Source organism: Cherax quadricarinatus, chromosome 30, assembly GCF_038502225.1.
Source record: "Cherax quadricarinatus isolate ZL_2023a chromosome 30, ASM3850222v1, whole genome shotgun sequence".
Classification (NCBI taxonomy): domain Eukaryota; kingdom Metazoa; phylum Arthropoda; class Malacostraca; order Decapoda; family Parastacidae; genus Cherax; species Cherax quadricarinatus.
In genome coordinates this window covers 31,377,512-31,393,196 of record NC_091321.1, presented here as the reverse complement: position 1 = coordinate 31,393,196, position 15,685 = coordinate 31,377,512, and the positions used below count along the sequence as shown (strand labels likewise).

The 15,685-nt window shown below is 38.8% G+C and overlaps 1 protein-coding gene across 1 annotated transcript in view; it reads left to right on the top strand.

Annotated features, from left to right (window-relative positions):
* Positions 1–15,685, top strand: part of LOC128692796 (glutamate receptor ionotropic, delta-1-like) — an 89,292-nt gene that overhangs the window by 66,184 nt on the left and 7,423 nt on the right. Inside the window, exon 8 of the mRNA XM_070090137.1 lies at positions 5,089–5,212. Coding sequence (XP_069946238.1) covers positions 5,089–5,212 — 124 coding nt within the window. The remainder of the gene's footprint in view (positions 1–5,088; positions 5,213–15,685) is intronic.

The following is a 15,685-nucleotide window of genomic DNA, read 5'->3' as shown; positions in this document are numbered from 1 at the left end:
GTATTTCAGACATCGAGGACATCCATACGAAAGGCCCGTTGGAGCTAGTGATCACGTGGTTCTGAGCTTCGAATACACAGTAGAGTTACAAGTGGAGAGCGAAGCAGGAGTAGGATGAGCGAAGCCAAATTACGAAGAGGGGAACTACATAGGCACGAGGGATTTCCTCCAAGAGGTTCAGTGAGACTGAGAATTGGTTTGAAAATCAGCAAACAATGTGATGGACAACGAGACAACAAAATGAAAAGGAGGCAGAGGAGAGGTTCGTTCCCAAGGGTAACAGAAATAGTGGGAAGACCAGTACGAGCCTTTGCCTCACCCATAGGTGTAGAGAGGCAAAAATTAAGTGTGCTAGAGAAAGGAAATAGTACAGAATACAAAGGACCCAGAAAAATAAAGAGATTAGTCGAAGAGTCAGAAAGGAGAGAGGCCCAACGACAACACGTAAACGACATAGGATCGATAGGAACTGCTGACCAGAAGCTGTTGTATAGCTACACCAGGAGGAAAACAATAGACAAGGACCAGGTAATCAGGCTAAGGAAGGCAGGTGGGAAGTTCACAAGAAATGACCGAGAAGTATGTGCAGAGTTGAACATGAGATTTAATGAAGTATTAACTGTGGAGACAGGAAGGACTCCGGACAGCCGGAATAGTGGGGTACATGAATGCATCAACAAATGCTGGACGAAATACACACAACTGAGGAGAAGACACTGCTAAGTGAACTAGATACCTCAAAGGCGATGAAACAGGACAACATCTCTCCATGAGTCCTTAGAGAGGGAGGAGGGGAGCTTTGTATGCCACTAGCAACAATCTTCAACACACCTATTGAAACTGGGCAACTCCCTCTGGTGTGGAAGACGGCAAATGTAGTTCCAGTTTTTAAGAAAGAAGATAGATACAAGGCATTAAACTACAGATCAGTGTCACTTACATGTTTAGTCATGGAGAAGATTATCGGGAGGAGAGTGGTGGAGCATCTAGAAAGGAACAAGCTTATACACGACAACTAGCACGGTTTCAGGGAAGGTAAATTCTGTGTTACAAACCTACTGGAATTTTATGACAAGGTAACAGAAATAAGACATCAAAGAGAGGGGTGGGATGACTGCATTTTCTTGGACTGTAAGAAGGCTCTCAACACAGTTCCACACAAGAGATTAGTGCAAATGATAGAGGATCAGGCACGCACAACAGGAAAGGCGCTGCAATGGATCAGACAATACCTGACAGGTAGGCAACAACGAGTCATGGAAAAATAACGAGGTGTCAGAATAGGCGCCTCTGACGAACTGGGTTCCGGACATATGTGAATGACATAATGGAAGGGATAGACAGTGTCCCTGTTTGCAGACGATGTGAAGTTAATGAGAAAAATTAAATCGGATGAGGATCAGGCAGGACTATAAAGGGACCTGAGCAGGTTGCAAGCTTTTTCCAGCAACTGGCTCATGGAATTTAACCCCACCAAATGCAGTCATGAAGATCAAGGAAAGGCAAAGAAGACCTCAGACTGATTACAGGCTAGGGGATCAAAGACTGCAAACCTAACTCAAGGTTGGGGTGAGTATAATACCGAACACATCTGAGGCGCACATCAACCAGATAACTGTGCAGCATATGGGTGTCAGGCAAACCTAAGTATTACGTTGCAATACCTCAGTAAGTAATCGTTCAAGGCTCTGTACACCGTGTACGTCAGGCCCATATTGGGGTATGCAGCACCAGTTTGAAACCCACACCTGATGAAGCAAGTCAAGAAATTAGAGAAAGTGCAAATGTTTGCAACAAGACTAATCCCGGAGCTGAGGGGCATTTTCTGCTAAGAAAGATTAACGGAAATTGACTTGATGACACTGGAAGACAGGAGGGATGGGGGGGGGATATGATAACGTCATACAAAATGCTGCGAGGAACTGACGAGGAGGAAAAAGACAGGATGTTGAGTAGTCTGAAAAGTGATGTAGTGGTGGCAGGATCCATACATAGTTTTAAGATGCAATGGAGCAGGGAGAGAGAGGACCTAGTAGCGACCAATGAAGAGGGGGGGGGCTAGGAGCTATGAATCGACTCCTGCAACCACAATTAGGTAAGTACAATTAAGTGAGTACATACACACACACACACAAAAAAAAATCTCATTTGTTTTCTCACTGACAGTTTTAAAAAATTCATATTATTGTCAAAACTGCTTTTTATGAAACAAGATTCAATTATATTCCTGTCGACCATGGACTTGCTTGATACTACTTTCTCAACTTTTTGAAAATCAATTGGATGGTTAAAATCTCTTACATGAATAAATAGAGCATTGGATTAACGGAAATTGACTTGATGACACTGGAAGACAGGAGGGATAGGGGGGGGGGATATGATAACGTCATACAAAATGCTGCGAGGAATTGACGAGGAGGAAAAAGACAGGATGTTGAGTAGTCTGAAAAGTGATGTAGTGGTGGCAGGATCCATACATAGTTTTAAGATGCAATGGAGCAGGGAGAGAGAGGACCTAGTAGCGACCAATGAAGAGGGGGGGGCTAGGAGCTATGAATCGACTCCTGCAACCACAATTAGGTAAGTACAATTAAGTGAGTACATACACACACACACAAAAAAAAAAAAATCTCATTTGTTTTCTCACTGACAGTTTTAAAACATTCATATTATTGTCAAAACTGCTTTTTATGAAACAAGATTCAATTATATTCCTGTCGACCATGGACTTGCTTGATACTACTTTCTCAACTTTTTGAAAATCAATTGGATGGTTAAAATCTCTTACATGAATAAATAGAGCATTGGAATCTTGTCCAGTTCTAATGCTATATTTATGTTGTTTTAATCTTAGTTCGAGATTTTTACCAGTTTGACCGTAATAAACTTTATCGCAAATTTTACAAGGAATCTTATAGACACATCCATCAGCATTTTGGGGGGAATTCTTAATCAAAAAAAGTAAAAAAACTTTTGATTAAGAATTCCCCCCAAAATGCTGATGGATGTGTCTATAAGATTCCTTGTAAAATTTGCGATAAAGTTTATTACGGTCAAACTGATAAAAATCTCGAACTAAGATTAAAACAACATAAATATAGCATTAGAACTGGACAAGATTCCAATGCTCTATTTATTCATGTAAGAGATTTTAACCATCCAATTGATTTTCAAAAAGTTGAGAAAGTAGTATCAAGCAAGTCCATGGTCGACAGGAATGTAATTGAATCTTGTTTCATAAAAAGCCGTTTTGACAATAATATGAATATTTCCTTTGGTTTATATAAATTAGATCCATTTATAATTAATAGAAATTGGGAAGAATTTAATAATACACTGGACAAATAAATAGCTTGGGGGTGAGTTTTGCAAAGGACCTATCCAAGTTGGGTCGGCGCGCGTCACGTGTTTAACCGTTGTGGGATCTGATAGTGAGGTGCTGGCCGGACCCCTTATATAGCTTCCTTGGATGCTTCACTTTCATAGTTCCTTGATAATGTGAGTAGTCACGAAAGCGCTTGGAATTTCTCTATTCTTTCAGAGTGGTTGTTTTACATATATATATATATGTATATATATATATATATATATATATATATATATATATATATGTATATATATATATATATATATATATATATATATATATATATATATATATATATATTCACCTGAAAGGCGTAGCATGAGAGAAGATATGATTGAGGTATAAAATTAGCAAACTGATTTAAATAAAGGAGATAGAAATATATAGCTGAATATGTCTAGCCAAGAATTAATGCAATGGATTCAAGTTGGATATGCTCAGATTTAGTTAGAAATATTTAGACTTAGTTCTAAAAGAACGTTCTAATTTGGTAATAAAGAGATGCACGAAACAAACTGTCAGGTTGTCACTGAAGCTAATACCTTGTGTTGCTGCAAAAATGCATTAAGTTAATGTATAAGTTAGAATGGTTTGGTTCAGACATATATGTATGTGTCATTAGGCTTACCGCAGTGTTCGTCTATTTTTTATAATTTTTGTTTACACTATGGAGGAGGGTACCAGGCGTAAACACAGGTATACCTTTACCTCAGTGGATGGATGAGGCGTAAACACAGGTATACCTTTACCTCAGTGGATGGATGAGGCGTAAACACAGGTATACCTTTACCTCAGTGGATGGATGAGGCGTAAACACAGGTATACCTTTACCTCAGTGGATGGATGAGGCGTAAACACAGGTATACCTTTACCTCAGTGGATGGATGAGGCGTAAACACAGGTATACCTTTACCTCAGTGGATGGATGAGGCGTAAACACAGGTATACCTTTACCTCAGTGGATGGATGAGGCGTAAACACAGGTATACCTTTACCTCAGTGGATGGATGAGGCGTAAACACAGGTATACCTTTACCTCAGTGGATGGATGAGGCGTAAACACAGGTATACCTTTACCTCAGTGGATGGATGAGGCGTAAACACAGGTATACCTTTACCTCAGTGGATGGATGGATAATTTTACGAGTGGATGGACGAACGATTTAACGAAATTGGGAAAAAATCATTTAATGAAGAAAGGAATAATAGGAAAAATAAGTAGGAAAATGTAACTTTAAAAAATAAATAGAAGCACTAAATGATTTTATGCAAAAGATGCAGACGACTTTTTATAAATAAACTAGAATAAATAGAAATGACTTAATAGGATTTTTAAGAAAATAAGATGAAGAAAAGAAAAATAATGGCTTGGAAGAGTATAAAAATAATTTGGAGGGCTTTGCAGGAATAACAAAGTATAAGCCAGAGGGGGAACAGAGGTGGTGCTTGCAAAGAACAGGAACAAGAGCACCCCATACAACCTCTTGTTATTGACCCTTTGGTAATTACCTATTTTAATTACCTAATTGTGAAGACAACCACGGTGTGATGGCGTCTAAATGTGAGAATTTCCATTTCATTATTGTTAACGGTTCATTGTTTATAAGGATTATATTTAAACATTCTTAGCAAATATGTTGATATTACGATTAGTTATTTAATAAATAAAGTTATTACATTGTGCGCATGATTCATTTCTGCTGATTATTACCACTTCGCAGGCAGTCGCAGGTGGGCTGAAAGCTGGTGTGGGCGTGTGGGCGCGGCTACGACTATCCTGGCAACGGTGGTGGTCGGCTACCTTTACAGCGGCGCCATCACGTCCTTTCTTGCTATTCCCTTCAGGTGAGTTTTGGGAGGATGGAGTGGTAATAGTTCCCAAGAGCTGTGAAAGATATTTAGCTAATAAGCCAAGTTTTCGATGTAGACCACTGACAGTGATAGCTGTGTTTGGAACCCCTGGTTCATGTGTTTGAGGCAGACCATTGACACGTCCTGGTTTGGGTGTGAAAGAAATTATGTTAAATAATAATAATAATAATAATCATAATAATAATAATAATAATAATAATAATAATAATAATAATAATGATAATAATAATAATGATAATAATAATAATAATAATAATAATAATAATAATAATAATAATAATAATAATGATAATAATAATAATAATAATAATAATAATAATAATAATAATAATATCTTTATTTACTACAATAACATGTACAAGGTCTACAGACCATAGCTGACATCAATGACATATGTTATGTGCCTTAGGTTTACATAAAACTTATTTGATTAATTTTTAAAAGCTGAACAGTCTTGGAGAAAAGCATGGATTAATTCTGTTCTCTTCAGTTTGCTTCTTTTTGGGGAAACAATGAGAGAAAATGCTATATCAAGTAATCTGTTGAGATTATTTGATATAGCAACATCTGAGCAGCTTCAAGCTTAATATGCTTGTGTTTTGAAGAATATTAATCTCATTGGTATCTGAAAGATATGAATTAGATTTAGTTTGTCTATGGCCTAATTTACCACTGCAGAAATTTTGATTACTTGTGATTCATCTGCTGAAGGCCTTCATATCTCCAGTGCTAATATTTAACTACATTATCAACTCATGTCTCACTCTGTAATAGTATTCCTATCACACGAATTGAGACACTGGGTTCTGAAGTACAGAAATACCTTTCTCGTGTTGCACAGCAACCGAAATAAACTTTGTTAGATATCCTTCAAGAGGTTGCCCGATTTTTTTTTCTTTGTTTTTCCCCCTTCCCTCCAATCGTCTTCAAATTTTTAACATTTGTATGCGGAAACGAGGACCAAATTTGGAACAAGTGGCGTCTTCTCGTGTCCTATGACCAAAATTATTGAAGAATTTTCCATATTCTTGGAATCACTCGGATAACTTCCAAAATTCTAATTGGCAGAGTTTCAGACGTTCAAGGAAGACGCCAAAAATTTCGAAGACGGAGGAGAGTAAAATTCAGTTTTGGAGGTGCAGATTTGATCATTTATATGTAAAATAGTGTGAATTGTTTATTCCCGTTAAATCATATTACATGATATTCATCTTATTGCAGAATACCGTCAATATTTTGATGGTGCATCTTAGGGCCTGGATAGTACTTATTAAGTTTCGTTGGAATGCAGGGAAAATTGGTAACGTAGTAAAATAGTAAAAATAACTTGGAGTCATTGAAATCCTTGCCAAACCTGGAGAATGACTCGTCTGATCGGCTTCAAACTTTCACCACTGGTGTGGTTTGCTGAATACAAGGTTCACGCTGCCACTTTTGCCATTTTTATGAAATAAACACAGCGATAGTTATTTTTTATTGAATTACTAAAAATCCTGCTTCTGATTGGCTTCAAAAGATAAGTTTAGTACGAGTTGGTACTAATTTGAAATTTTTCTAAATAATAAAAAAACTTGAAATCGTTGGAATCAAATCAATTACTTAAGAATGTCTTGTTTGATCTCCTTCAAACTTATTCTGACACACTTGGGTGTCTTTATTAAAGCAAAGCTTGTGACTCACTCTACAAACTTTATTAGGAGTATTACTTCTTAGGTAATAACTAGACAATGAAGAATTAAGACACATGTGTAACATCTGGGAATCATTATTTGTAGACGCTTTGCCATCCAGTGGCTTTATCAACACATTACAAGGACATGATGTAAAGATTGTACAACTTTATACAATGGACAAAGTAATCAGTCCCTCAGTCTTGGAGCTGGTGATGAGCACCATAGTCTTGGTGATGAGCACCGTAGTCGAAGAATCTGAAGCACAGGCATGAAGATTGACGCTTTTATACTGGCATCAGATACGGGACGTCCAGCAGACGACAGCATTGTCGCTGGAAGACGGGATTTCCCAGTGGAAGTAGGTCATACCCGAAGGATGAACCAGGAGGAACCAAGAAGGTTGTAGAGATGCTCTCTGAACCGAGATTATATAATGTATGACAAGTTGTACATAAATGGTATACAATACCGACCAGATGAAGAATTAGACACATGTGCAACAATCTTCCTGCTTCATATTCTTCAAGACTACGATACTCATCACCAAGACTACGATACTCATCACCAAGACTACGATACTCATCACCAAGACTACGATACTCATCACCAAGACTATGATACTCATCACCAAGACTACGATACTCATTACCAAGACTATGATACTCATCACCAAGACTACGATACTCATTACCAAGACTACGATACTCATCACCAAGACTACGATACTCATTACCAAGACTACGATACTCATCACCAAGACTACGATACTCATCACCAAGACTACGATACTCATCACCAAGACTATGATACTCATCACCAAGACTACGATACTCATTACCAAGACTACGATACTCATTACCAAGACTACGATACTCATTACCAAGACTACGATACTCATTACCAAGACTACGATACTCATTACCAAGACTACGATACTCATCACCAAGACTACGATACTCATTACCAAGACTACGATACTCATCACTAAGACTACGATACTCATGGCCAAGACTACGATACTCATCATCACATAATGTCATTGATTTGAATTGATGAAACCAATGCATAGCGAAACGTCTACGAATAAAGTTACCCAGATAAGAACATGAGAACATAAAAAAGGAGCACTCCAACAGGCCTACTGGTCCGTGCTAGGCAAGTCCAAGTCACACCCGCATGTGTCTAATATTGGTATTGTATATCATTCATGTACAGCTAGAGAATGCCTCTTCCGATTAGCTTCAAACCGTAAATGCTGGTGCATCTTAACAGGAAGTATTTTTTTTTATATAATTTTTGGGTTGTGTGGGTGCTAATTATATCACTTATTTTTAAAATTTTCAAAAACAAATATGTTTTCTTTCACCATTATGTAGAACTTTGAATAAAATGTAAATAAGAAAAGTAAACTGTAAAAAAAAAAAATCCCAGGTTTTATGGTGTTTTCAAGTTAACTGTGGAGACTCCTATTTTTCAGAACATTCTGGGCAACATTTCCTGTGCATTCTCATACATTTTCGTTTATTGCTCGAGAACACCTTATTTGATCGGTTTCAAACTTTTAACGCTCGTATAATGTATCTTGGGTAAGATTCATGGTATTCTTTGCTTACTTTGGTGTCCTATAAATAATGGTACACAGGCAAATTCCACATTTTCACGTGGCTTTAAAATTTCAAATTATGTTATTTACACTAAGTTTGTATAAAACTTACTACTGTATTTACTCTCTTAAATGGCTGTCAGTCTTACTTAAGACTGACAGCCTTTTAAGAAAAACTGATTTCTCATTTTTTTATGCGATAATTTCTGAGTGTCGAATCTAATTAGCGTCAGATCTTCCAAGCTGATAATTTATCTTTTGAGCGGCTTCAAGCTTAATTGCGAATTATAGTATATTAGTATTGTTGGTCTCTTTGCAAAGTTTGAATTATATTTTGGCTGTGTAATATCCTAATTTACCATTTTTATAGCTAAAATTTGGATATTAGTCCCCCTACGATGATTTGTGAAAGCCTCTTCTGATTTCCTTCATATATGCAAAGCAAATATTTAACTGCATTTGCAACTTATGCCACACACTGCACAATTCTGAACGCGTACATGTAGGCACTGGTGACCGGGGTTATGGAATAAGGGGATATCTTTTTGGGATCGATCAGCAACTGAAATACATCTACATATTAATGTAGGTATTTCTAAGGTGGGTCTTTAAGTGGTTGCCTGAATTTTTTCTTCCTCCATTTTTTATTTTTTTATCGCTTATAATTCGAGATACCCCTCATCCAATAGCATTCAAATTTTGATTTTTTTGTGTACGGTAACTAGGACCAAATTCTAAGAATTATTGGATTATGCAGGTGCCTGTTACCAAAATTATTGAACCCATTTCTAGTATCCAAGAATGGTTCGCATAACTTTTAAATCCGTCAATGGCATAGGTCCAAATGCTCAAAAAAGATGCATCCTAACTCGATTATGGCAGAGAGTGAAATTAAAGTGTGTAGATGGAATTTTTTCCATTTTATGAGCATAACTGAAATTTTGACTTCCATTTAATGATCACGAAAAATATGTATGCGTCTGCCTCTTCTGAATAGTTTCATTATTTAATGACTAATACATTTTGTGGTTGGCATAGTTCCCAGTGGAATCTTTTGAATTTTTATCAGATTAGACTCCCTTAAACAAAAAAAGAAAATTACTGGATGAAGAATGGGAAGAAAATTAAATTCACTTCAGGAGGAAACTAAAGTTATGTGCAATATAGTAAGGGAGGAGGTTGTGGAGCATGTAAAATCCCTGTACTGTTGTACACTCCAGCAGTAACCCTGCTTACTTCAAGGCAGAGGTAAACCCAGACATTATAGCAATCACAAAGACGAAACTACCTGAAATGATAACTGATGCCATATTCGAAGCAGGATACCAGATAATACGGAAAGGCAGGAAACAGGAGAGAGGGAGTTTCTGCTTGTTATAAATTTGTAAAGTTCTGAAGAAATGAGGAGGATAAATAAAAATGAGCCAGTTGATTACTTAATTGGGTACAATCAAGGCTGGGGGACCCAGAGAGGTCGTATCAGTGATTTACAACACAGGGGGTTTCAGCCACAGAGAAACTTTGATTTAGAACCTGTCAATGGACACAGGAAAACAACCAGAGATCGGAAAACCACAAATACAGTTCCAATATTTAAGAAAGGAGATGGGCAGTAAGCGTTGATCAAAAGACACTATCACTGAAATAAATGCAATGTAAGGTAAGAAGATAATCAGAAGAATGGTAGAGCACTTGGAAAGAAGTCATTTCATAAGCAGTAACCAGCACAGGGTTAGAGATGGCAAAGCTAATCTTACTAACCTGCTCGAGATCTGCGACACTTAAAGAAGTGAGACATAGGGAGGGAAGGGTAGCTTGATTTTCCTGGACTGTGTTTTTTATATACCAATTTTATACACCAATTTTATTTATTTACATTTATTTTTAATATTTATTTTTTAGACATTTTTATTTTTAAAATACTATCGTATCTATTAAATGAGGAAGGGTTGAGTGTATAAATCTGTAGTGGAGGGAAGGCGGGGTAGAGGTCGGCCTAGGAAACGTTGGAAGGACGGGGTAAAGGAGGTTTGGTGTGCGAGGTGCTTGGACTTCCAGCAAGCATGCGTGAGCGTATTAGACGAGAGCGAATGGAGACAGATGGTTTTTAGGACTTGACGTGCTGTTGGAGTGTGAGCAAGGTAACATTTATGAAGAGATTCAGGGAAACCGGCAGGCCGGACTTGAGTCCTGGAGATGAAAAGTACAGAGCCGGTACTCTGAAGGAGGGGTGTTAATGTTGCAGCTTTATAACTGTAGTGTAAATGCTCCTCTGGCAAGACAGTGATGGAGTATATGAAGATGAAAGTTTTTCATTTACGGGTCACCTTGCCTTGGTGGGAGACGGCCATGTCGTGTGGGTTCGGAAGGAGATGTGATGGTTGAAGGTAAACACACTTGTTGGATGGTATTGCTATGTATATTGTCAGACTGTGGTAAGGGATGGGCCCAGCCTGCCTGCTTGCCTGCTGTATGTCTATCCGTCGAGTGAGAGCGAGGCAGAGCGTCCCACTAACTCATGCGCATCCCATGATGTCATACAGTCACTAAGCCTAGGGATCTTCTATATAAACACATGGATATACAACACATGTCAGGGGATCAACAACTATGCTGACAGCTCGGTCATGTTACGTATGTCGTCTCGACATACACTACTATGCTGTAGGCTGAACAGGCAGGTGGTTCTGGGCTGATTCTATACAATAACAAATTCATATGTAACTTAGAACTAATGGATGGTATCATAAGGGATGTTAACATCATGAGTTTTAACGTAATGCATTACAAATTATATGAACAAATCATGGTATAATATAGGATGGAATTGATCGATCGATCTGTGTTCATGCACTCTACGGATTCTGAGGAAGAATAAATATATATACACAAGGTGAAATTAACAGCAAAGGCAATCTGGTGCACTCAGATCATTACTGTCAAATTCTCAGAATATGGAGGGAACTTGAACACAAAAAAAAAAAATCTGAAAAACTGATCAGTTAATAACAAAACACACAGTTGACAATTTCCTTCATCTCGGACATCCAATTATACAGACTATGTACATTTAAACCCAATTCTGCGAGGGTGAGGGTTACATATGCAGAATGGTTATCATCTCTTTGAGGATCGAATTCCTCTGCAATGGCTAACACATGCCTTGACTAAGGGAGATCTGAACGAGTATCTACAAAAGATACTTGCGGGTTTCTCATTACTTGTCGAGTACGCAAGGTGTAACGACATTCAGGTTGATTATCTGACTGAGTATTTGAGGTAGAGGGTACAGAGTCAAGAGGATTTTCAGCATCTGTCACATTAGTCTGGGTAGCAATATCATCAATATCGCATACTAACTTCATATAATCTAAATGCAATTCTTTGTACTTACAAGTACTAATTTCTCTAACCTTATACTTATTGCCAGTGATATGTTCTACAACTCGATAAGGGCCAACAAACTTTTGATCGAGCTTAGACATTGCGGGTGTTTTGTTGAAATTTGTCAACATTACTCCCGAACCTACTTTAACTTTTGACGGCTTAGCACGACTATTAGTTACTCTAGTAAATTCTGCTGTTGATTTATGAAGTGTTTCACGGATTCTTCTAAAAACACTCTGAGCTATGCTGGTACGAGTTGCTATGAAATCATCTGGGTTGTAATTGGGTTTTGGAGTGGAATATAACAACTCATAGGGTAAATGCTTGTCTGCACCATGCAATGCATAATGTGGAGTATCACCTATGGAAGCATTGTAAGCAGAATTTATGGCACATTGAACATCTGGTATAACTTCATCCCAAGTTTCACTATAGGGGTTGATAGTGGCTCTCAAGACATCAAGTAGTTTCTTATTGGTTCGTTCAGCTAACCCATTGCTGGCAGGATGATGAGGAACAAAGGTGGATTTAGAGATCTTGTACAAGGTACACAAATTTTCAAGAATCTCATTACAGAATTCACCTCCATTATCTGTTACTAAGGACTTGGGGGTGGTGTGCCTGCAGATAATGTGTTCTTTAAATGCTTTAGCTACTGTCTCAGCAGTCTTATCTGCAATAGGAACTAACTCACAATATCTGGTGAAATGGTCTACCATAACACACAGATGTTTGTTGCCTTGGAGGGAACATTTAAAATTGGTTAATGAATCAAGGGCAACTCTTTCCCACAGTTCGCTAGTGGTTGGGTACACCTGGATTGGATTAGGACCATTGGCATTTCCTTTATGCTGCATGCAAACACTACATTTCTTGACATACTCAGAAATGTCAGTTGCCATACGTGGCCAAAAGTACTTCATTCTGGCTTGTTTCACAGAACAATCCATACCAGGGTGTGCAACACCTGGTGCATCGTGAACTAGCTGTAGAGCTACATTCATTAGTGACTGTGGAATTACTAACTGGTATACTCTTCTGCTTGGAGTACCCAGCTCGGCTGTTCGATACAGTAATTCTTGACTCATTACAAAGTCACTAATGGGTGCTGGTGGCTTCACATTAAGAATAAGATCTTCCTGGAGCAGGAATCGAATCGCACCAGACCACATAGGATCTGTTTTTTGGGAATTCTTTACATCCTCGGCAGTAAATAGAGGATCTGCAGTAACTACACTAACGTGTCGTGATAAAGCATCTACGACTACATTTGACTTGCCAGGTAAATGTTCAAAAGTGGGATTGAACTCTTGGATAGTCAAGGTCCATCTGGCTAACCTTCCAGTAGGTTGTTTGTTCTGGAATAAGGGTATCAGAGGTGCATGGTCTGTCAAGACATGAACAGGGTACTGGTAAATAATGTCTCAGAAGTGCTTTAAAGACCATACTATTGCTAAAGCTTCTTGCTCCGTTACTGTATAATTATGTTCAGCCTTCGTGAGAACTCTACTAGCAAATGCAACTGCGTTGTACTTGCCATCAGCCTTCTGAGCTAATACGACACCTATGCCAATTGAACTAGCATCAGTTGTCAGATAGAAGGGCTTAGAAAAATCTGGGAATTTCAATATGGGAGCGGACGTTAGCTTTTCTTTTAGTGTCTGGAATGTTCTTTCTTGACGGAAGGTCCAAATGAAAGGAGCATCTTTCTTAAGCAATTCAGTTAGAGAAGCTGCTATTGAAGAAAAATTAGCAATGAAAGATCTATAGAAACCTGCTAGACCCACAAAGGATCTTACAGCATCAGCAGTTTTGGGGGATGGAAAATTTAATACTGCCGTTACTTTACTTTGATCAGTCGTAACCCCTCTAGGAGTGACTACGTGACCAAGAAACTTAATTTCTTATCTGAAAAATTGACATTTAGACAGTTTGATCTTTAAATTGGCTTCTTCAAGCTTACCAAGTACTATATCAAGTCTTTTCAGATGTGTATCCACGTCTTCGGACATGACGATTACATCATCTAAGTACACCATAAGTGCTTTACCTATAAGACCTCTAAAGATATTGGTCATGAGTCTAGAGAACGTGATAGGAGAGGATCGTAATCCAAAAGCCATTTGAAGGAAGTGATAATGACCTGTGGGAGTGGAGAATGCAGTTAACTCTTGGCTGTCCTCGTGAAGAGGGACTTGCCAAAACCCTTGTAACAAGTCCAGGGTCGATGTTGCATAAAATATCACCCAGTACAGGAAGTGGGAAGCAATCTGGAATAGTTTTCGCATTTAACTTCCTAAAGTCATTCACCAGGCGCCAAGTACCATCCTTCTTAGGCACTAGGATCAAGGGCGCATTCCAGGGTGAATTGCTAGGTGCAATAACTCCATTATCGAGCATCTGATTGATCAATTCTTCTGTGACAGCAACTTGGGAATGAGGCATTCTGTATGCAGGTATATAGATAGGTCTAGTACCAGGTTCAAGTGGAATACAATGGGAAAATAAGTTCGTTATACCCATCTTCTCACCTGGTAAGGCAATGGCTTTACGACGTTTGTTCAACAAAGTCAACAAATGCTTTACTTCGTCTGGGAAGTCAGTGGGAGCTAAGTCTTTCTCCTCAACTGGTGGAATAGATTGATCCAGTGGAGTGGATGAGGTCTCCCCTGTTGAAATAGCACCGACCCACTGGTCAGGTGGCATGTCATCCTGTACTTGAACAGGGTAGGGATAGTGAACTAGGTCAACGAGACTGGTATTTGCTCTGAGACGAACACTGTGACCCGAAGTGTTAGCAAGGAATAAATGGATCTTACTGTCTCTTACAACGTATAAGGAAGGTTCAACAAATAAACCCTTGACCTTGCAGGAATCACTGTCAACTAGGACGTTATCACCATCTGGAACACTAGGAACAACAACAGACACTCTAGTGAGAGCACTAGCCGCAACAGAGATGTCTCTCTGCAGATGGCATGTGACATCAACAAGAGATGGCATTACTAGTTTCAAGTAATCATTTTCCAACAAGGCGTCCCCTGTGGAGAATCTACTACTTGGACTAGCAGACATTGCAGGGATAGGCTGAGCACTCAAAGCAGTCTGAGTGTCCTTGGACACTTGAGGCAATACACTATCTTGCATATCTGAAGGTGTAGGTGGAACACAGATGGGAGTGACTGAGTTACTAGTACCTGACCGCTTGGGTACGCTACTGGAAAATGCATTGGCTTGTAAAGACTTAATCTGTACATCGTACTCTGCGGCAGTATGACAGATCTCTGATCCAAGCTGGTAACCCCAAAATGAAACAATCAAGTCTTCAATTTGGGCATGCCATCGGTAAGGGTCAAGCACAAATACGTAAGTCTCTCATAGAAGCAAATCCCAGTAGAAGGTCACCAGGGAAAGTAATCTGGTTGACAACAAGAAAAGCAGCAGTAAAGTCTCTACCTTGGATAGAAAAGGTGAGTGAAGTCTGACCTCGGGCATGCAGAAGGGAACCAGCTACTCCACTAAGGGAGGCAGCAGTAGTTGGTTCAATGAGAGGGACACGTCGTAACTGCTTCTCTTTAAACAAACTAGACCTGATGATATTAACTTGTGCACCAGAGTCCATGAAAACATGAACGGGCGCATCATGAATAGAAGCTTGTACTAAAGGACCTATCGTTTCACTTGGAGTTATGTGCAAACAGAAGGGTGGGTTGTCATCAGAGAAGGCATGTTCCACTTCATCCCCAAATTCCTCTACATCAGAGACGTGTGAAGCAACATCAA